The following is a 22,757-nucleotide window of genomic DNA, read 5'->3' as shown; positions in this document are numbered from 1 at the left end:
GAAGAATCCCACAAAAGCTGTTAAAAATGGCTTGAGCGCCAGAAGACTCTGTGTTCTTTCTAACGAGATCATTTGCTCTAATAACAGATGGAAAATTACTTTGTCTAAAAAGACAAAAAATTACTTGGTCTGAAAAGATTCTGCCACTCCAAACACACTGCTTTTTGGACAATGATACAACATTCAATCCAAACATTCAATTCTACCACACTGCAAACAGTTCTGGAAGGAATCCATGTGTATCTACACAGAGCTTGGATATAACCACTGGACAAGATACTCAGAACACACGTGGTTTCTAAGTGATTTGCAAAGCCCAGAACATCTCCATGAGTGCACTCAGAAGTAGCAATTACATGAACTGTTGCCACTGATAAACGACAATGCACGTGTTTCCACTGGTGAAAGCAGGACCTGAATTGCATTATGAACACCTAAGCTCAGTTGGTGCAATCATTAGCAACCACAAGCAGGTCCAGTGGAAAATTATTTCTTGGAAAAGTTTTAATGAGAAGTTTCTACTGAATTCAGAGGTGTCTGTTGTGGCTTGCTATCCAGCCTATGAACAAAATGGTTCTGAGTCCAAATCAAAATACTCTGCATTTGTCATGTAAAACTCTTGTTTGACTAGTATTAAGAAGAAGACACGCTGTGCAGAGAACTGCCCCACACAGGCCTTATGCCAAAAGCCCCAGGATTTCACATATGTAGAAGTGTTCCTTCAGTCTTTGGTGACAAGCATTACACAGGCTAACCACTTACAGACCTCTGCACTGATTCTGAAATAACACAATTTGTGCACTGTGTACTGTACTAACTCACTTTTCCTTATCCTCCTATGTGCCCCTGCCCTTTTAAATCCACCTAAAATTCATCTGCTTAGGTCAAACCCCATCAAACTAATGCTATTGTTACCTGGCAACCATACCTTTTTCCATTAAAAAAATTAGTCATAAAGGGTTTTTTTTCCTTAGGGCAAGTCTAGCCAGTTAATTATTAAGTAACTAAATTGCTTAACTAGTTAGAGGAACTCTGACCCATCACCAGTCATCATTTAGTTTCCTATGTATTCATGGTTAACATGCAATGAGAAGATACAGCCATGTGCTCTGTGCGAGGGCAAGTAGCCCCAAACAGCTCACGACTAAAGCGGTGGTAGAGAATGGGGCTAACAAGACAGCAGGATCTGCAGTGTTCTGCAGCCTGCTCTCACCACCCTGAAGGTGTTTCCAGATGGGAGCGTGCCTGGGAGCAGCAGGGGTTCCTCTACTGCTTTTGGACAAGTCCTGGCACTGAAATCTTTCAGGTATTGTGGCAGCAGCACAAATGACAGTAAAGCTGTTCTGCTGTAGGCAAGGAGAGCAGAGCTATGCAGGGATGCAGGTCCTTCACATGTTTGGACTTCCGCAGATTTTGTAAGATGCCTGCTGAGGTTGGGATAGAAGCCTGTTCTGGCAAGGAAGGCCTTGCTGTTTACACAAGGATGCCAAACAGTTCCCTGCGGAAGGATCTAAATGTAAACTCATGTATGTGAAATGTGAAAACTAACTGTGAACTCACATAGTTGCCATCACCCTGCGGCAGTACGGAACAGTTTGTCTTCTTATTTAGGCATCCCAATGTCATCTGCAACCTGGATCTCTTTCTCAGCTGTACGTTCACAATGACTAAATTAAAAAGTCAAAACATGCAAACAGCAAACTAAACTGGACTATATCAACCTTGAACAAGAAATGCACAGTGACTGCTGCAGAACACAGAGTGCTCCTTAAAGCCCAGGGACATTCAATTATTGCCAGTAGCACAGAAAGGTGCTTCTTTCTTTGGCTTGAGCACAACAGGAGATGAATTAACTTTGACATCTCATTTCAACCCATCGCAGAACAAAGAAAACAAAGGTGCTCCATATGCCTGCATGGGTTATTCGTGCAACAACTACTTAGTCTAGTGAGGACAAGGGCTCTCCTCTCTATGAACCCTAAGTCTGGTTTATATAAAGTCTGATATTTTCTTTCATAAGACTGCTGTTTCCAGAGACTAGTTTATTCTTGCTAGGATTAAGTAGATAGTAAGAATAGCAAGCTGCAGTGTATGTTTGCCAGCCAATTAAAGTACCACGGATCATGGCCTGATACTGATAATAGAGATTCTACAGAATACTATTCAGATTCCCAGACAATAAATCTTAGCAATAATGTCTGGGATATTGTTCCAGTCCAATAGTATCTCGCAAACATTTACACAATGGTATATTTGTACAGCTAGTTTTATTTGGAGCAATGATCTCTCTCGACTGATTTAAGGAACTCAAAAGCTGAGCCTTGAAGCCTGCCTTATTATGATTTCTCTCAATTAATCAGTACTGAAAATAAATAAGCAAATCACAGGAAAAAAAAGAGACTTCAAAACCAGCATGAGTCAGTACCAGTCATTTTTAAAGTCAACAGTAATCATTCTTCATAAAGATTTTCCACAAGCTTGCAGATACTACTTACAGCCAGGGATTGCCCCCTGACCCCTCATTTTGCTTTAAGTATGGCATTACAGTTACAACAGTTTGTAATTTCTGAGTCCCTATTTATTAACTCTGTTCTCTCTGCCTTTCTCTTACATGTTCTTATTCTATGTATGTACTTTTTATAGTATTAAATTTTCTCATGACTTTTATACATACATTCTTACTAATACAGAAACATTGCTATGTTTTATTGTTACTCAGTATGACCACTGCAGTCCTGTTCTAGACGCACAGTATGGACCTCAGGTATAAGTCATTAACTCAAACTCCATGTTCACTCATGTGATACTATTGCTGAAAATAGTAATGTCAGGTTTTAGTGCTAGTTCCTGAAACCGGGCATTCCTAGATGTAGGTTGCAGAAGATATCAAGGAAAGTGCTGTCTACCATTTCTGCCTTTAATGGTTTTGTCTACTAGGTCTACATTTTCTTGGTAAAGTTAGGGATAATGTGATTAAATGGCTAAAGTACAAGACTAGACATGAGCAACCTGGGACTTAACTAAGCTGTTCCACTCGACTGCTGTATGATTCCAGATTTGACACACCTTGCACAAAAAGCTGCTTTCTAGTTAAAAGCTGGACACTGAAGTTGAAATGTGTGAGGGCTGACATGGAGCATCTGCTGCTCATTTTGAAAATGGATAATAATAATTATGCCTTTCTGTATTTTTCATTATTTTGATTTTCTTAGAAGAAAATATTAAATCTTTTCATATGAAATATGAAACTAATAGTTATAGATTAAAATGTCAGACATCCTTTTGTTAGAATTTGGAATAGGCCTGTCAGTTGTAGAAGGACCTGTTGTAGCTCAAAAGAAATGACTGCGATGACTTGTCTTGATGTGTTCTGGGGCTGTTGTCTTTTCCAATATAATATATTTTCCTCCTAAAAATGACTTAAGAAAAGTCTTGCAACTAAGAGTTCCATTAAAAAAAAAGGCTGACTTATTTGCCTTGGTTTTTATCCAAGCACAAGTGCAATACCATGTATGTTGCATAGGCTAAAGCTGACTTCTCTTCTAAGCAGACATCTACCTTGTTGAATGAATCAAGCACCTACTGTTTGCCTTTTGCAAGGGAAAGTTCTTCAGAAATTGTGTAACTCTGCTAGTGGAGAAGGTCTTATTTTCAGGACAGATAAAATGGACATATTGGTGGCTGGAAGCAAAGTTAAACAAGAGCAAACTGAGCACTCTGCCTGAACCAGTGACATGACAAGCCCAGAGGCAACAATAAAGTCTGCCAAGGAGCTTGATGTTATCAGTGGGCTCCCAGGTAAAAGAAACATTCTAAAGGGTCATGAAAGCACTTCTGCAATACATGTCTTAGAGTATGACAAGATTCTTACTAAAACATCATTTGGATTTACAAAATGTCCCACATTCTGTATGCTTTGACTGATAAAGAGGTAGTAGGGGTTTCTTCTCAGAAACAGCTCACAGGCATTTGGATAAGCAATAAAAAGATAATAATTTCTGCCTATATGCCTCTGTCCTAATGTAAGCTGAAGTTCACACAATACTCCTCAGAATACCCATAAACATGGTAACTTGTCACAAGCAAAAGCAACAGCAGAGGAAGTACAGTGAAAGAGGGACAACAGCAGCAGCTTTCCACTAACACCAGTAAGGGTAGCAAGAGTTTTCATTTGCCAGATCTTGGACAGAGTCAATAAAATTTCCTTCCTCATTTAAAAAACTCATTAAACCTAAAATGCACCTTCTGTATAGCAAGAGCAAGAACATATTACTGTATTTACATGCACTTCCATCAAAAACCCACAGTGAACATCGATGTTTCAGATTTCCAGTTCCTCCCACCTCGGAAATGTAGAAAATAAGCTAGAAAATAGTTCGTTGGTTATCTGAAGGGAAAGCTGCTACTTTTGGTGGTAGGTGATAGATTGAGCCCAGTTGTCTGAGCACAGATGTATCTTTTAGACTTCAGAAATCATGAATTTCAGTTGAGTATGCAGAGTGCATAGGGCAGCTTCTCCTGCACAGTGTGATGTTGGACTAACAAGTATTTGCCTAGAAATCCATCACAGATCTTAATAACATAACTAATGTAGAATCTACTGGTGACAGAAAATGTTCCTAATAGGCAATGTATTGAATGTCTGAAATACTGTAATGACTTTAACTCTCATAGTTCAAATGTCTCATGAAAAGTGGCCATTCAGCAGATAAATGAGAGTGAGTGCTGAATGCCCTGTCCATAGAGACTTTATCTATTTCATATCTGTATAGTCCAAGTCTAAATGTCATTTTTTGAGTGAAGCAGAAGAAAGGAAGAGCTCATTATATCTGATAAGAGATAGTTCCTTTCAATGTTGTATTAAGATCATATTGAGATCTACCTGGAACATTGTTATGACATCCACTAGCTCTATAAAGAATGGTATAAGTTGATTTCTATCAACTGTATTCACAGAGAATGGGATTTTAAGAGCCTGCGATACGTTTCAGAAATGTTTATCCTCAAAAGACAACACACTTTGCAAATTGCACTGTGTTTTGCCTGCGCTGCTAAAGTAACCCTGCATTACTGAGATGTTACCAGTCTAATTAGAGGCCTGATTCTGCATAATGATTCTTGTGCTTCCCAAAGTCACAGGCTTCAAATAAACAGGTGATATGCAATGCTGCAGTCCTGCTATGAGTCAGGATTGGATTCATAATGAAACAATCAGCAGTAAACAAACAGCACAAAACTTGTATTTACCAAGTTTCATCAGTCTTTCTTTGGGTCATGTTGTTTAGAACAACTTCTAGGGAAGTAAAAAGAACTGTTGCTGAAGTGAATTCTAACTGTTCCATGAGACAGGTAAGATTTGCATAGCTGCACATCTATATAGCCTAAATTCCTCATGCTCTAGGCAGGGGGCATAGATATCTCTTCTCTAGCAGCACACACGTAGACTGAAAAATACTTCAGGTAATCTGTTTAAATGTTACATGGAATACTAAGAGCCTGATGCAAAGCCTATTGATGCCAGTAGAAAACCAAAGTGTCATAAACTATGTATTTTGAGTAGTCTGAATTGTAATACTAAAAGTACCTAATTTCCTTTGGAGAAGCCACAGACAACCCCAACGGACTGCAAGAAACCAAATTCTTCAGAAGCACTCTGGAGCAGCAATTTCTGGTGAAGAGGAACACTGAACATTTATTTTCTTCTGAAAAATCAGAGCAGTCACTTTACTCATATGTGGAAACACAGCCTCCCCACTATGTTTAATGTCACAAAAATGCTAATTGCTCACAGGGGAAATATTAAATCAATGCTAAAAAACAGCTGGGAAAAGCAAGGGATACACTGCACAAGATCTTCAAGTACTTTGTGGAATATTTAGTTGGCACTTTTCTGGAGCGTTTGTGAGCATTATCTGGTATTTCTGAAGTCAGGCTGGGCAAATGTTATGGGAAAATAACAGTCAAGCAGTAGAGCCATATGAAAAAAATCAACAGCAAATAATAAAGAAGCTAATTTATCCCCCAGATAAATCAGTGCTAGAGTGGAAATACCCTATGTGCAACAAGATTTCTTGCTAGGAGAGTGCAAGGCTAAGTCGCGTGTTATTTCTATAATCAGTTCCCTTCATTAGTACTCCCACCAAGTTGCTAGCTTCCAGCAGATGAGAGGTATCAATGTGTCCACACATTTCAAGAAATCTGCCATTCTCTTACCTCTCTCCCTCTTGGGAGAAATTACCTTCATTACTTTCATTCACCTTTTGTGAATTTTCAACAATTCATGCACTGCTTTAAGGGTAACAGCATGGATTCTGTTGTGCAGAACTGAGCAGCGTTTAAGCATTTTATATTCACTAGAGCTCTAGTTCTCTTTTCAGATGTTATTACTTGGGATATTTTTATTTCACAGCTATTTTAAGTAGGATTATACACTCCTCTGCCCTTGTCCTGCCCCATGTGGGACAATGTTTCTAACCAAAAGAGAGAAGCATCTTCCCCAACACAGCACCTGCCTCCACCACTTTCTATTTTACTATTTTAAAGTTGTCTCCATAGGTTCATTACTTTTACAGGTATGTAGATCATATCTTGCAGCCTCCTCTAGATCACTTAGATGTTGCCCTCCTGTGCAACACAGCAAACCTCAGTGTCTGAGAACACATTCTCCTTGTGACAGACTTGACTCCAGAGACCAAGAACTCTGCAAAATGCCACCAACAGCATGCAGGCACAGTTTGAGCATTAACATTTACCAGCCAAGGCCCCAGAAGGGTGTATATTCCAGTAAAAAGCCAGCCCCTTGAGCAATATAAAAGGCCTGCCAAGGACAGCCAAGTAAAACCAGATGCCGTGGGTTGGAAAGATATGGAATGGAAGTCACAGTGGTAGACAGTGTGAGATGAGAAAACAAGAATACAAGGATATGACTGGAGAAATAAAAGAAGAAACAAAAAAGCAACAACAGGGAGAGAAGTGATTTGGGCAGTATGAAAAAGCATAGGACAAGCAGGCTTATACAGGAAAGCAAAGGAAGGCAGGTGCCAGTGCAAAAAGAAGAAAAATGGATTTTAGACAGACAGGACCAATTACTGCTAGCTGTGGTACCTTGCCTCCATCAGAGGTAATTGAGCAGTTGGGATCTGTTAGACAAGAAAAATGATCTCCAAATGTTTGGAAAAATGTAAAAGTATGAATCATAGTACTTCACTATAAATACTAAATAAAAAAACCTGTGACCTTATCATTATTACCTACAGTTTTTACTTTTACTGTTGCCATTGGTGCTGTCCTATTTCAATCTGTTTGTCTTCAATAAATTCCTGATAACTGCCTACATGCTAACTTTACACTGTAAAGGTCAGTGCTGTACTTTTATGATAACTGAGGCTAATACTAAGAGAATGGCAAACGTACAACTTAAACACATTTCAGCAACTTGAAAGAGCTTTGCATGCCTCCTGGAATAATTCCTAACAGCAGCTCCACACACTAACCTTTGCCTTTAGAATAGCTATGGTCAGATAAATCATTTAACTCTACCATCAAGGCTGTTACCTTTGGCTTTTTCCATGACTTTCTATCTTGTTATTCAATGACTTAAATCAGTCACTAGACCCTACTTCATCAAGCTTCAATAATCTATAAAGCAACTATTCATACCATGATTTTTTCATGATTTTTCAGCCCAGTTTCCTTTACAAATCTTACAGAATTTCTCTTTACATTAAGAGGGAAAAATCAATTTCCACAGTGGCTAATGAAAAAAGTACTGAAAAGCATAAAGCTATTGCAGAATAAACCCCACATCTTTAGGTGATATCTTCCTTCAAAACCAAATAAATCAGTCTTCAGAGATGGGGCTAAAGGGACAGGCTTTGGAGCCAGAGTTACTTGGGGCTATAGTAGCACATACCCACTCTGACTGCATATAGCCAGAGACACAGCACAGAGCAATCAGTGTCTTACATAAACATATCTCAGGGAGACACAATCAGTCTGCTCTCCTCAGCATGTCTTTTAGTTACAGTTCTGATGATCAAACAACAGACTGGGTAAGAAAGGCACCTTTGATCCCCAAATTCAGCTCTTTTAAGTAGAAGAAGGTCCTTGCACCAAGTTTCTGAACATGCAGGATGCTGGGAGCAGTCATAGTCATTGTTTGCAAACGGCAGGAAGGTTTGTGTTGCCCTTATGTACCATAGGTGAAGTCTCCCTGACTTTATGGCACAAGGTCTTTCTACAAAGAGCAGTTATTTTAATTGGAATATGGAAAAATATGTAGTCTTTATAAATGCTATCTAACGGAAAATGAATTAGCAGTACACAAAGAGTAGGTATGGGAGCAATCTCATAATGTCCTCATTGTTACAAAGCAATGTACAAACATACAGTGTAAGCCATTATACAGAAACAATCATCTTCCTAAAATACCCTGCAGCAGAAAACAGCTACAGAAAGGGACTTGTTACCAACCACATAACACCCTGTACTAGTTACTAGTCAAATCTTCTCCTGATGTTTAGCAGGATTCTCTGCTTCGCAATTTGGGAGAAAGCCTTGATCCTAAATAAATTGCTACAATTTCAGCCTCCTATTACAGCTCCACAGTGAAAAACATGAGCTGCAGTGAAAGAGAGAGGAGAAGCAATACCTGGGGAAATGCTATTCAGGTCATTTTCAAAATATTATTCCCATTGCAACATTCATGGAACAATTCTGACGAGTTCTGGAGCCAGTCATAGCAAAACATCTTTTTGGAACAAATAGGGATGTGACATTAGAAGGATTCCTGCTCCTCTCCCAGCCATTTCCTTGGAAGGCTTGGTCAAAAGGAGCCACGTAGTGGGCCTGGGAGACTGGCATGTTTAGATCATGGACCTCAGCTCAGTTTCTGACATGTGTCTGTTAGTTATCTTAGTCTATCTTCAGGTCCTGCAAGTGTCTCTACTCCTTTATAGATACACTAGGTTTGGGAACAAACTGCGTAGGACACTAATTAGTAAAAGTAAGAAAAACAAGTGAAAAAGAACAACCTTAAATAGTGGAGTTTGTGACCTTGTGGGTGTCCCTGAAACCATTTAATCCAGATACAAACATAGATCTCAGAGAACACAAACACATCACAGCTCCCACATGGCACTGGCTTTGTTCTCTATAGGAGTCTCCTCACCTCCTGGAGGATGTCAACTGCTCCCTCTGGGGCCTCCGTTTGTTTCCTTCTCTTGTCTATATGACACCGACAGCATTTCCTAGGACAGAAATCTCCATCCCCATCTCTATCCTCCACATGATCAAAGCTGACAATCCTCCTCACAGATGTATACCCTGAAGAGGGAAAATCAGCCATAAGCTGAACGTGGAGCTCAATCCTCATTCAAACTTGACTTACTTGGAAATCCATGCTGCTCCCTGCTCCAAACCATCCTCTGTTGTCTGGAATCTGAAGTTTCAGCCTCATTAGTAAGTCCTAAAAAGAAATAAGAAACAGACTCCTTCATGTTCTTGGTGACTTGTCCTTTGTATTATTAGACTTGATTGAAAAAGTTATGACCATTTTTATATCGGTATATTTGAAAATAAACTCTTTTTTAAATTAAAAGCAAGCATTAGCTGTATCAGCACCATTACTTTGCTCTTTTTTCAGATAACTCATTTTCCTGGCATTTTTTATGTGGCATCCTGGTGAACAAAGCATTTGCTTTTTCAAACCTACTTTTTTTCAGAAATAAAAAATGCAAGCATCTATTTTAATACAATTAAAAAAAGGTACAGAAAATTTATGGTTTTATTTAGAAATTATAAAAAGAAAAAAATGAGGACAATATTTCCCTATAATGATCTATTTCTGAATTTTTACAGTGACAAGCAATAGGACATTTCAAGGAGTTTTCAGAAAATTCTACTTTTATTTTTTCAGTCAGATCTAGTATTTACCTTAAAACCTGTTTTGCCGAGTGGCTCACATTCTGCCAGAGCAAATGTAGCAGAGACTGCCAAAATACAAAGATAACTACTTTTCTTCATTTTGAAACCTTTGTCAAAGTTCAGAGCAGATCTTATGAACACTACCTGTACTTTTTCATTCAATGCCTAAAATGTTAATGAAATTTCAAGGCAGACTTAGTAGCACAAAACCACAATAGGAAAAAAAGAAAGAAAAAAAGAAAGAAAAGGAAAAGGAGATGGAAGCTGCCCACATCAAGACGTCTGACAAACAAAAATAAACCTAAACCTGAAATAGTTCTGAGAGCGCCACGAAATGTTTTTCACTACAGCAAGATAACGATGAATATTAATATTTAACACTGTAATCTGAATGGATCTGGTGCAGCATCTTGTGCAGTACAACACTCAAGCTCAGAGCACAGATTTTAAAGCTCCTGACTCTCCACATCATTGCACAACCGGGAAGCCGCACAAACCAGCCATAGCAGAAAGGCCTTGGGGTCTCTGTACCTACTCAGCCATAACTCCTAAAGAGATTTAGAGCTCCCAAAGGACTCTGCTCATGCAAAGAGAAAGAGTCTTCATAACTACAAGTGTGTGTTCGTTTCCTTTTAAGAGAAAAAACCCCCAAACATCCTCATGTTTAAAAAACCCACCTTTTGTCTCTTAATAGCAAAACTGGGCTTGTTTAATAGCTAGGATGTACCTTCTTTCTTTTTCTAAACTGAAAGACTGGTTTCCAGAACACGCACAACTCCCACCCCTTGCACCAGTTTGAATAAAGAGTAAACATTGATGCATATTAATAAGAAAAACAATGGCCTGACCTAGTGTAAGCTTCTTAGCATATGACTTACTAATCTGCTGTCGAATTCAGTGGGGACTAAATTCCTAAGATCTCTGATCATTAATATTAATGAAAACTTTAACTTGCATCAAGAGGTTTGCACGCTTAACAGTGGCTTAACAGTTCCCTGATGATAGCAATTCCCTGGCAAGAATGTCACTGAGTTAGGATCCCTGAAATATAAACAAGTTTTTGGAGATGAGCTCTCCAGCTGTATGGTTTTCTGATGTTGAAGTTCCCTACAGACATCTTTACTTTCTGCTGCACAGTGAATCTGTGATCTTCCAAGCTCACAATTTCTCCAAAACATCGCTGGGATGTTATTGCACATCTCTGCGTAGGCTGGGATAAACAATCTCAACACAGTAAGCAGAATGCTGATGTAAAATCCTCCTATATGAAATCTTTTAACACTTGATGCATATGAAGTATATAACTCCAAAAAGGAATTGAAGGAAGAGCACACACACAAAAGAGCAGTTCTCAACGTTTCCCATCCAAGTCCAGACCACAACAAGCCATTTTTGACCAGCATACCCAGTTGGATGCTTATCCTAGCCTGATCATACAAAGTTTATTTTAAAAAGATTAAACTTATTGCAGTATTTAAAATCAAATATACTCATTATTATTAATTTTCTAAACCTGCACACAATGTTTTTCAAGTGGCACATTCCACACACTCACCATATTTACTTCTTTTCACCAGGCAGATTTTGCCATGTCCCTGCTTCAACTTCACAAAGCCCTGCTACGCCTCTCTACCCACAGCTTCGTTTTATCCCCACTCCCTTCCCAACTAGAAATAAGGAAATAACTCTCTGAAATCTGAGCTTACTATTTCTAAGTACTAGAACTCACTTTTTAAAAACTCGTGTTTTAAAGCAATATAAATTCCACAGAAAAGCCAAGAGCACCAAAATGAAAAGGTTTCCAAAATACCTTGGCTATCAAAAAAACAAAAAAGGCAAAAGCTCAATTAGGATCTAATTAAAGGTCAACAAGGCCCAGAATCCTGTCTCTAAGAGCAATCAGTTGGGGATACTCATCTTGCACAGATAATGGCACCGTCTGTTTGCAGTGATTCTCTCCTAGCTTCTGGCAATCAGTAATTTAGACAGTTCCAGAGGCAGAGGTCAGTAGCAACAGCTGGTCTTACCATCCAAAGATGTTCTGTGCCCTCCCTGAGCCCACATACAGCTGTGGTCTCTACAACATCCTGCTGCCACACTCATCAGGCAAAGCAGTATTCTCCTAACCTTCTATCTCAGGGCTCACCTGACCCAGAAGTTAAGAGTTTTTTACCTAACAGACTGGGCTTTCCACAAGGCTTCTGGTTTTGAACTAAGACATATGTTTTAATAGGGAATTTTCCCTTAGTTTATAAACATTTCAAAAGTGCTTTAAATACATAAGCAGGACAACTGTTTTCCTAAGAAATAGTGGATGATCACAAAAGCCTGCTTGTCAAATACACCTTGTGCAAGTATTAAGAACTGTTCCATTTGGAAATTGTACAAAAGCATCCTGAGATAAAACAGTGGAAAAAACCAGAACATTCCACATTATTCACAATCATCCTGACAGTATGAAAAGCGAAAAAATTTCCATTCCTGTTCTTGGAAACAGGAATATCTTTCACATTTTAAGAGAAAAGGGTTAGACTTAAACACTTTTGGAAATGCTTATATATGAACACACAGTCACGTATAAATACAGCTTCACCTCTTTTTTCATGGGGCCAGACTGTCAATTAAGGGCAATCCAAAGGCTCTCAGATTTGTCAGCTAAATACAATCCCAAACACACCTAACCATGCAACATGCTATCTGTGTGAGTACTGTCTGGCAGGCCTGCAACATCCATATGCACGGAAAATGGGGAAAAGACCCACAGCAATTTGTGTTCACTAAGTTCACTCTCTTTCCTGAGACACAGACTGACCTCCACTATTATTGAATTCACCATACAAACTCCTACAGAATATGCCTCTAAATTATGGCTTGCATTTTATGTCCCACCCATTACCATTGAGTTAATTGCAGTCTGGATTTAAACATTATCATTACTTACAACGTGCAAGATGTGTGAAAGGGAATTAGGTATATATAATGTCAGTTCTCTCTCTCTAAATTGTTTAAATAAGGGAGGAAAAGACAAAGAAATTACATAGTACAGAATGTGGTGTCTACATCATAATTCATTATCTACTGCACGTTTTGTGTTGCTCAAGAAATTCAAGATGCAGCATTTGTGGTCATAGTACTGGATACTGAGTACTTTCTGGGATACAGCCTCCACTGAAATTTGGAATCCTTGAGTAGTTTTGGGCAAGCAGTGGTCAGATTTGGGCCTCAGTCTTGTACTCAAATCACAGCTTTACTCATAAAAAGCAACTGCTCACCGAAACTGGCTCCAATATGAAGTGAAGAATGGCTCAGAAAAAGCAGAATTCAATTTCTAGCACTCAGCTAAAGACTGACTGAATTACAATGGGCACTTCCATTATCCCACGTTTCATTAAGCCCAGCTTTAAAATACGGCTAATTCTCCCTTACCACAAAGAGTTTGTTCATAATAAAATGTATAATAAATAACTTCAACTCTCAGATGTTGTAGTGGTGAATTAATGTAACTACTCAAAGAGCACTCAACACAGCTGACTGATCAAATTTCCTAAAAAGCCCCAGAAATGAGCATTACTCTATATTTTTCTTTATTCGTATTAATATAGACAAGTGCATTTGGAACCAAAATTCTTGGGGACCTTGTGTCTCAATTATTCATAAATAAGATATAAACTTCACTATGACTTTAGCTGTGTGAAGAGATGAGAAGAAGGAAGCCAGTTATGAAATAGGCTCAAATGATGTCAGTCCTTCAAGCATGTGTCTGAAAACAGCTAGATTGCTCAGGCAATGGAATAGCTCTTAAGCAACTACACAAAAATATGTATGGATCAAGAAAAGATGCTCGTGTGCCATCTACTTCTTGCTTAAGTGTTTCTTCTGAAACAGAGGGATTTGACTTGGATTTTTGATGCAGCTTGTTCTATTGCTAATATAAAATTTACTCCTAAGCATCCACTTTAATACTGTATTGACCTTCTACTCATACACATAAACCCCAGAAATCCTAGCTCAGCTGCCAAGCCAGAGTCTAACTTTTGCAAAATACTTAATATAAATGTCATATAAACCATTATCATTATGAAGCATCTCTACTGCAGTTGATATGGATGATACTCTACCATTACAAGACTGACATTTCATTTTGTCCACACGTTCCGGCTCTTTTGTGTATCTTCTATTACTGCAAACTTATATTTCTACCAGCAGTAGAAATAAAGGATTGAGGCAAGTTCCCTTGAACTTTAATGATGGGAGCTACACAGACAGATTAAGAGAAACATGCAAAACCTACACAGTATAAGAAAGGTCATAAAATGTCATAGAATACAGAATCTTTCAAATGTATAACTGTACATTGCTTCAGTGCTTGGCAATGAACTGAATGCTGAGAAGAGCTTGACTTTTTAGATACGTTTTAAATACACTGCACATATTTTTGGAACTAGATGATCTTTAAGATCCCTTCCAACCAAAACCATTGTGTGATTCTGATTCTATTCCAAGTATACTAAACATATTTTAAATATGCCCAGGACCATTGTGAGCTTTGGTTTCCAAGCAGCTCCAACTCATGAACTAGGTGCATGAGGAAGACCATGTTACATTGGATGTGCCCTCTTAACCTTAGAGGTTTTGTTAGAACCAAGTAAGGTAGAAGAACGACTCAGATCATTGCTGTGGAGAGGGATACAACTTTTTCTCTGCATTACCTAATGGTTTCTACTTTCTTAAAGGCAAGTAAATGATGTAAAACCCCATACAGTTTCTCGCAAAGAACTTGGCCCTCTGTCTGTGCTGCATCCCAAAGCACAAACTGACATGCTCTCGCCCCTTATGACAGAACAGCAAAGTTAAATGACAAAGCCCAAACGGCTCAGTAATGGTCCCACCCCAGTACACGATCTCTGATGAGGAGAGAACTGACTAAATAAAAATGACCTTCCTCAGCTGCGGCAATGTAATTTAAGCCCTGGTGGCAGTATCTGGAAAGCAAACCCCTTTTCAGTTTCCAACCTCAGGCTTTGAAAATAACATTAAAGGCTCATGTTGAGAAGCTGCTTTGTAAACACTTTTTTTCAAGGGAGAACTGAAATGTGTCTCCAGTAGGGAAAGCTCCATCCGTGCCTTCTCCCGTGGATAACGGCAGCAGGGAGACGGGAACTTCAGTTCCCTTTCAGCACTCCAAAGTGTAGTCTCAATGCAAGACTGAAGTGGCCTTCAAAAGTTTTCATTCATAAATAAAGAATCTATTTGTACATAAATGCCACATTAAAGTATATTGCAGAACTCAGCACACCATCTGCCCAGCCATGACTCCAAATGAAACTGTTATTCAAGTTCTTGCCCATATTTTCCATCCAAATATTTGTATAGGTTCAAATAGCTCAAGGAACCTGGTACTGACGTCATCCTCATGGGTATCAATAAAAGCTCTGCCTCTGACTTCAACATGAATGGCCCTGACCATCCTGTAGCGACATCTTTGAAGCTGTATGCTTTGAACTGCTTACATCCATGGTTGAAGAAAGTAATGTATTTCTATTTAGAAACATCCTCAATGCATAAGGCACTTTATAAACTCCTGGTCAGTTGCACTGATGGATTTCCCCATTGGACGTAGTCTGATACAGCAGCTGTGAAAGTGAAAACGAATCCTCATTGCTCATTTGTACCATGTGCACCCCCAGGCCACTAATCTGAAGTTTTATCTCAGACCAAATGCCCATGGAAAAATAGATGCTGTGATTAGCAACAGCCATCCTAGCTTTTGTGACAGACTGAGACAACAGCGTCCTACTACTGAAGTGTACTGACATTCCATACTGAGCATGGAGAATCAGCAGTGTGTATGGCTGGAGGTCAGGGCGGCTGGAGAGAGAAAAGAGAGACTGGTGAAGAGAGGAATCCTGAGAAAATTCCTAAAGAAATACACAAAAAATTCCTTAGCTAGGTATATAGCCCTAAATATGTGCTGCACACTTTCTTCAGTAGGTCTATGCTACACAGCCAAGAGCAACCTTAAGCTTTATGGAGCATTAATAACTAGAATGAAATGAGCACTACAGATGGAATTCATATTGAAAAGTGAAAACCCTTAATGCTAAAACCTACTTGCTCGAGACTGAACTGGGAACACAGTTGTGTAAGCACCAGCCCATTGCCTTGTAAAGGTCACTGACAAATAATCATCCCAGACGTTCAGAGAATCGTTTTACCATGATATAATAGGCATATACTAAAGGTCATTTGAAACTAAAGTTTCTAGTTGGGCTTTTTTTTGCCGCAAAGCAAAACACATTATTAAAAGAACAATTGAGCTGGTGTGTGGCTTCAGTGCATGTGAGAGTTCTGCTCTGCCATCCACAATGAACAAAGCTGTTCGCTTTTACTGCTTTTTTTTTCAGCGCTCGAATATCTGCCTTGTAAGAGAAATTGGTTTTGCCTAATGCTATGTCTGGTACTTCAGGTGTGGTCTGGCTAGCTTTTTATAGCATATTCTGGAGCGCTTTTAAATCATCTCCCCGCAGGAACAGATACCAGAAGCGGTAACGTTCTCTGGTCACCCTCACTTACATCCACGTGGCATTAACAGGCGATGCTCACAGAGAACGGTCTCCCGTTCCCGAGGACAGCGGCACCGCGGGCAGACTTTCCTGCCCGCACCGCCCCTCACTTGTCGGGTGAGGATGCCCCGCTGAGCGGCAGGACACCCAGCCCGGCCCCTCAGCTGCCCGAGGACGGGTCCTGGAGCGGCGCCTCCTCCTCCCGCCCCTTCACAGTCCCCGTTCTGGCGTGCACTGACCGCGCTGCCCCACACCCCTCCCGAGCACCCCGCTGCTCCCGGCTGCGCGGTACACCAGCGGGCAGACTACGCCCCTCCTTCCTCCCTGCCTCACCTCACACCCGGCCCTCCTCGTCCTCCTCACCCACCGCCCGCCTTCCCCTCCTCTTCCCCCTCCCCTCCTCTCCTCCGGCCCCGGGCCGGGCACTCGCGTCTCTGAGGCACGCCCCGTCCGCGGTGCTCCCGGTTACCTGCCACCGCAGGGGTTGACAGGCCGGAGCCCAGCCCGCTCCCCGCCCTCTTCTCCCCCTTGTCCCTCACGGGGGACCCCCAGGGTGGGCGGGGCCAGGCTGTGCCGGGGCGGGCGGCGGCGCTGTGCGCAGGGGCGGCGGGGAGAGCAGCCCGCGGCGGCGGCGGGGCCGGGCGGAGAGCCGGGCTCCTTCCCGCGGTACCCCGTGGATACTTGTTTATTGCTGCTTTCGCTTTTTCCCGTCCCGGGTCCGCACTTCGGTTGCTTTGGTTGGGCTTTTTTTTTATATACATTTTTTTTTCCTCTTTTCCGCTTGTTTTTGGCGGAGCGGAAGGAGGATGGGGTTCGAGCTGGATCGCTTCAGCGGGGACGTGGATCCCGACTTCAAATGCAACCTGTGCAACAAAGTTCTGGAGGACCCGCTGACCACCCCCTGCGGCCACGTCTTCTGCGCCGGCTGCGTGCTGCCCTGGGTGGTGCAGCAGGGCAGCTGCCCCGTCAACTGCCAGCGCATCTCCACCAAGGAGCTCAACCACGTCCTGCCGCTCAAGAGCCTCATCCTCAAACTGGACATCAAGTGCGACAACCACGCTCGGGGCTGCGAGGCGGTGGTGCCGCTCCAGCACTTGGGCGAGCACGCCGAGACCTGCGACTTCTCCCCGGCCAAGTGCCGCAACCGCGGCTGCCGCCAGGTGCTCAACCTCCGCGACGTGGAGGCGCACATGCGGGAGCGCTGCGAGGCGCGCCCCGCCGGTCTCTGCGACCAGGGCTGCGGCTTGATGCTCACCCACGGCGAGCGCCGGGCCGGCGGGCACGGCTGCCTGCGCGCCCTGCGAGCCCACGGAGCCGCGCTGCAGGCGCGGGCGACGGCGCTGGAGAAGGCGCTGAAGAAGGAGGCGCTGCGCGCCGGCAAGCGGGAGCAGTCGCTGCTGTCGCGACTGGCGGCAGCGCAGCTGGAGTTGCAGGTGACGGCGCTGCGATACCAGAAGCGCTTTACGCAGTACAGCGCCCGCCTCGACGCCCTGGCCCGCGCCCGCGCCGCCTCCCCCGGCAAGGTAAGGCGGGTTCCAGGGAGAAGGTTCCCCACGCGGGGGGCGAGCACCTCGGGGCGCCTCCCCGTGTGTGTCCCTGTGGAGGAGGGACCCCGCGGCGCGCTCGGCCCCGAGAGGAGTGACCGGGACCCGCTGTCGGTACGCGGGAGACGTGCCGAGGAGCCGTCCGGCCCCACGCCCTTGGAACGTGTGAGCTGTGGGGTGTAGTAGCCGACATGTACCGGTTTCCATATGTGTATGTTTGCTAATGTGACCATCATCACTATCTGGACCCCAGATGGCAGCTCACACATCAAAATACCGAGGTCTCGGTATTGTTACTTTTTTTTCGCCTTGGTTCTCTCCCCAAAGAAAACTCTGAACAGCAAAAATGGAATTTCCAGGGCTGGAAATGGTATTAAACCACCAGAAATAGACTCCCAAGAGTAACACAAAGCAGAGTGAGTTGGAAGAGGCTGTTGTGACCCAATGATTTCCAGACCCGTAGCTCACCTCGCGTCCCACAATACGGCTTGCTACAAAATGCTATGTACTCTTACACAGCTCGGACACCTTGCCAGCAGCTGTTCCATGATCTGAAGCCATCATCTTTGTAACATCCATGTCCAAATACAAGACCTCAGCTGCAGACTTGCATGGTTTTTTTCCCAGAGCAGTACTAGGTCCTTCTAAGAGCTCAGTTTAGGAGGAAAAAATTAACTTGACTTCGGCCCCTCAGAATGAGACCATTTGTGAAATGACCAGAATCAAAAGCCAGAGCTACAACAATCCCTAAGTTTTAATTGGAATGAGGCTCCCCAGCGAGGGAAGCCCTAGAAACCAATTATCTTTTAAATGAAGGCATTCAGAGTCCTCCCTTTGACCTGGAATGTGCTACCACAGACACAGCAGTATTAAACTGTTCAAAACTGTCAAATACCTATATTCACACCTTTGGTAACGTTAAGGGTCTAAAAGCTGTGTAAATTAAACAAAACTCTGTGTTAGAGTCTCTTCTTTTTCCCCTGTTTTCAAAAATTCAGAGCAAAACAACCTCCTATGTTCTGCCAACTCAAAACACAGAGTATTTTAATACTGAATGTACTGGTTCCACTTCTGGCAATACTGGACATGGTGGTAGTTAAAATCTTAGTACAGTTGTTAAATTGGGGGTTCACGTTCATGTCATTGTGAACCTTCCTTTTCCTGCAGCCCCTGTACAACGGCATGCTGCAGAGCCTTCTGCTCCAGCAGCTTAGCCCACAGCTGCCTCTGCTCCCTCTCGCATTGCTGCTGATAGGAAACCCTTCCAAACAGTCCTGCTGTCGGAAATCATCTCACTAAACCTCGACCTCCTCGTCTGTGATCTGCTCCTAAACAGCACACATTTATTCTCACACTGCCCCTCCTTCATTTCTTTGTGGCTGGTATTGATAATCTTGTTTCTGCTTTAACTCTCTACAGTGTAGTGAGCTGCTGTTAGTGTGAAAGGTACTACTTCAAATAGTTGTAAATGTGCACGGTGTGTAGTTTCCAGCAATACTTTTTATCAAATGTATGGATACAGCTGGCTGAGACAACTGTGCTCATTTTCAGTCCTATTACAAAAGCCTGTTATGCAGTTTTCTGAAGCAGCGCCGAATCTGAAGAAAGCTGGAAGGTGTCATGTCACCACAGACCTGTGGTCTAGTGGTCAATCAATTACATGTCTTTCACAGCATTTTGGGCAGCTTTCCAATACCAACAGCTCTCCTCTGCCCAGCTCGCAGAGAAGTACAATGTGGAAGCTTGCATCTTTGTGCACTAGAGAGGTTTTTTTAAAAGACCCCTGTGCAGGAGATGCTTTCCCAGTTTGGGGTTATGGCATGCTTCCAAGTTTGTACTCTGAGGTTATTTTCTAGCAGGGACTCTGCACTGTGCAGCACAGACTTGTAACACTCGGCAGGGCATACATACTTGCCCAAGGATTAGGTCCCTGAACACATGGATTACACATATGGTAATGTGGAATAACTAATGTCAATTTCAGAAGCAATTGTATATTCAAAGCAGGCAGCACCTTTGCTATCATTAATTATGATCATTAGTCATATCTCATGAATTGTTATATACGATGTGATGGTTCAGGCTATGTGAAAACTCAAGTGCATCTAGCAGTAACGGACTAGGTTCATAGGTTAGACGTGATTGCAAAACGTACCATAGGATGTTCTGGCTCCTCAGCAGATGAAGAAAAGGACTGTGTGACTTCCCTGCCTGATGACTGCTTGTTGCTACAGATGTAGAACCAATCTAGAATAAAACAGATGGCATCCTTTGGTCAAAACAGAAGAAACGTTTACGTATAGTTCTGCGTAAATGCATAGTGAAAGGCAAAATACAATGTTGAGTGACATTAGGCCATTCGTGAAAGACCCAAATATATGGCTTTTTGGCTGACACAAACTTCTTCAGCAGCTTTGGAGATCCAGGTCTGGGTTTGCCTTACTATAGACTTCCCTTGTGATACTGGTTGAACCACACAGCTGTCCTGCACTTTGATCCCCATTTCTGAAGTAAATTTTCTAATACTGCCAGAACTGTATTGAGAGAAGATATACATAAAATATGTATTATATACAGTCATCTGTAAATACCTCACAGTTTTGTAAGTCCCTTAAAACATAGATGTGCCATGACTCCAGTTGTGTTCTCCATGTGTCTTGTTTGCTACTGACTTTAATTTCACTGTGTAATTACTAGATGTCTGATCAAAAGCCAGATCTGAAGGTTTATTCAGAGTGCGAGTATTCATTCCTCAGTGAGAAGAGGTGAGGCTTATTGTGGACAAGCTTGAGGAGGGAGTGGTAGTGAAGGTTGTGTGTCTTGAAATTAGTATTTCTTTTGATCAGACACGTCAGTCCTGAAACATCAAAGTCTAAATAGTCAAGAAAAACCTTATGCTATTCAAACAACGCTTAATCCTTGCTGAAACATACCACTGTTCACACCTATTGATAAGCTGATCTGGTCCTTCCTTTATGTACACAGCCATCAAAGTCCTTTAGGAAGAAAAGAGGCAGGGAGAATCGGAAGCAGTTCTGTGTTGACTGCAGCCAGCAGTGGAAGCACTTCTGCTGCCCTGACAGCCAAAAGCAGGTCTGAACTTTCAGTAAATGTATCACACATACAGGGGCCAGTTTATGATCTGGTGTTCAGGACCTCTGGTTTAATACCTCTTTGGAAGTGGTAACAAATTTTAATTCCATTAAAGCCAGATGAAGTCCTTTACAACAAGATGATACCTTTTTCTCAGACTGTCCCTAAGCAGGATCGACTGGACTGGTCCTGGCAGCCCTTTTGCTGGTAAATGAGGAGGTGAAGTGCCTCCTGTAATGATGACAGACCTCTTAGCCACAGCACTACCAAAGAAATTAGAGACTTACAATATCTACAGGGAAAGGCAGTTCATTAGCTCCACATTGCTCAGCTGGGAAGTACAGTAATTTCAAGAATTACGTGTAAGAGTTCAGTTCAGCTGTGGGAATACAACATGCCAGCAACTATCAAATCTGCTGCTGAACCAGATGACGGGGCAGGGCTGGATGCTGGCCACTGCATTTCCACAGTTACCTCGCTGTTTGATGATTGTCACTCTGGAATGTGAGACACGTTACAGGGGAAAAAAAGGCAGAGCCCTGGAAAAACCATTTGCATTGTGGCCTCCTTATGAAGCAATGGAGATTGTTAAAGAAATTGTTAAGACTCAAGGTATGAATCTGCAGAAGTAACCAAGTGTTAAAGCAATGCACTGCAGCCTCCCTGGTGCTGGGGCAGTTCAGCACAGGCAGGGGGATTAGTGCTCTGCAGTTGCACGTGTATTCTATAACATGACTGCTGCTGCCAAGAAGATGGAGACAGTGTACAAATCCATCTGAACTGGCTGGAAAGTTTCTTTAAAGCCCTCATGGATGTTTTCCGGGGACTACCCACTAAAAACTGTATAAGTTTCCACACACACACACACAACTTTTGACTCATTCAAACCCACCTGCTTTAGTACTTGTTCAGCTGGGTATAAAAAGCATCACATCATAGTCATGTAAGGTAACTTTAATGAAAACATTCAACTTTAATTACTGGAAGTGTTTTGAGAGCAATGTCATAACTGTTTCTTCATTGTTCTCTTTGATTTGCCTTCTTAAGGCACAATAGGGGAAGTACACAGTAGCAATAGTATGTCCTTGTCTTTCACATCTTGAATCATCAGTTCCTGAAAGTGGTCTCACAGGACTGGAAATTTATTCCTTGAAATCCTGTCTGAGGTCTGGGTCTGAAGGCTTGCAGTTAAATAGCCTTTATTTAATTTTTCAGTCCACTTCTGGGTACCTGATTCTTAACTGATGCCAACTACAGGCAAATTCAGATAACATCAGTCGGACTTCATGTTTCTCTGTATCAAGTCCAAGTCTATTTATTATCAACCTGCAGGAAAGATAGTGATCACAAACTGACACTAAGATTGTAAACCAGATTTCCAGGTGGAGTATGTTGTGCAGCTCCCCTGTGGTAGAGCTCTGAGCATGCCGTCAGTGGAGCTCTGCCAGTTTACACTGGCAGGGAACTGGGCTTTGTTACCATCCCAAATCTGTAGGAGTAATTCAGTAATCCAGGATTACTTTGACATTTTTTATGAGTTTAATAGACATTAATATGTGATTGACAACTTAAAATTGACATGTTAGAGGAAAAATGCACAAACTAAAACCATCTGCATTGAATTACAATGTAA

At 42.0% G+C, this 22,757-nt stretch overlaps 1 protein-coding gene across 1 annotated transcript in view; it reads left to right on the top strand.

Moving 5' to 3' along the window:
* Positions 1-17,095: 17,095 nt before the first annotated feature.
* The window catches only part of PDZRN3 (PDZ domain containing ring finger 3), a 144,134-nt gene continuing 138,472 nt past the window's right edge, over positions 17,096-22,757 (top strand). The window contains exon 1 of the mRNA XM_061362111.1: positions 17,096-18,010. Coding sequence (XP_061218095.1) covers positions 17,294-18,010 — 717 coding nt within the window. The 5' untranslated portion in view covers positions 17,096-17,293. The remainder of the gene's footprint in view (positions 18,011-22,757) is intronic.

This window comes from Neopsephotus bourkii, unplaced genomic scaffold (genome assembly GCF_033783945.1).
Source record: "Neopsephotus bourkii isolate Nb327-2 ecotype Australia unplaced genomic scaffold, CSIRO-AGI_Nbou_v1 NB_1080, whole genome shotgun sequence".
NCBI lineage: Eukaryota > Metazoa > Chordata > Aves > Psittaciformes > Psittacidae > Neopsephotus > Neopsephotus bourkii.
This window is presented reverse-complemented; position numbering and strand designations above follow the sequence as displayed.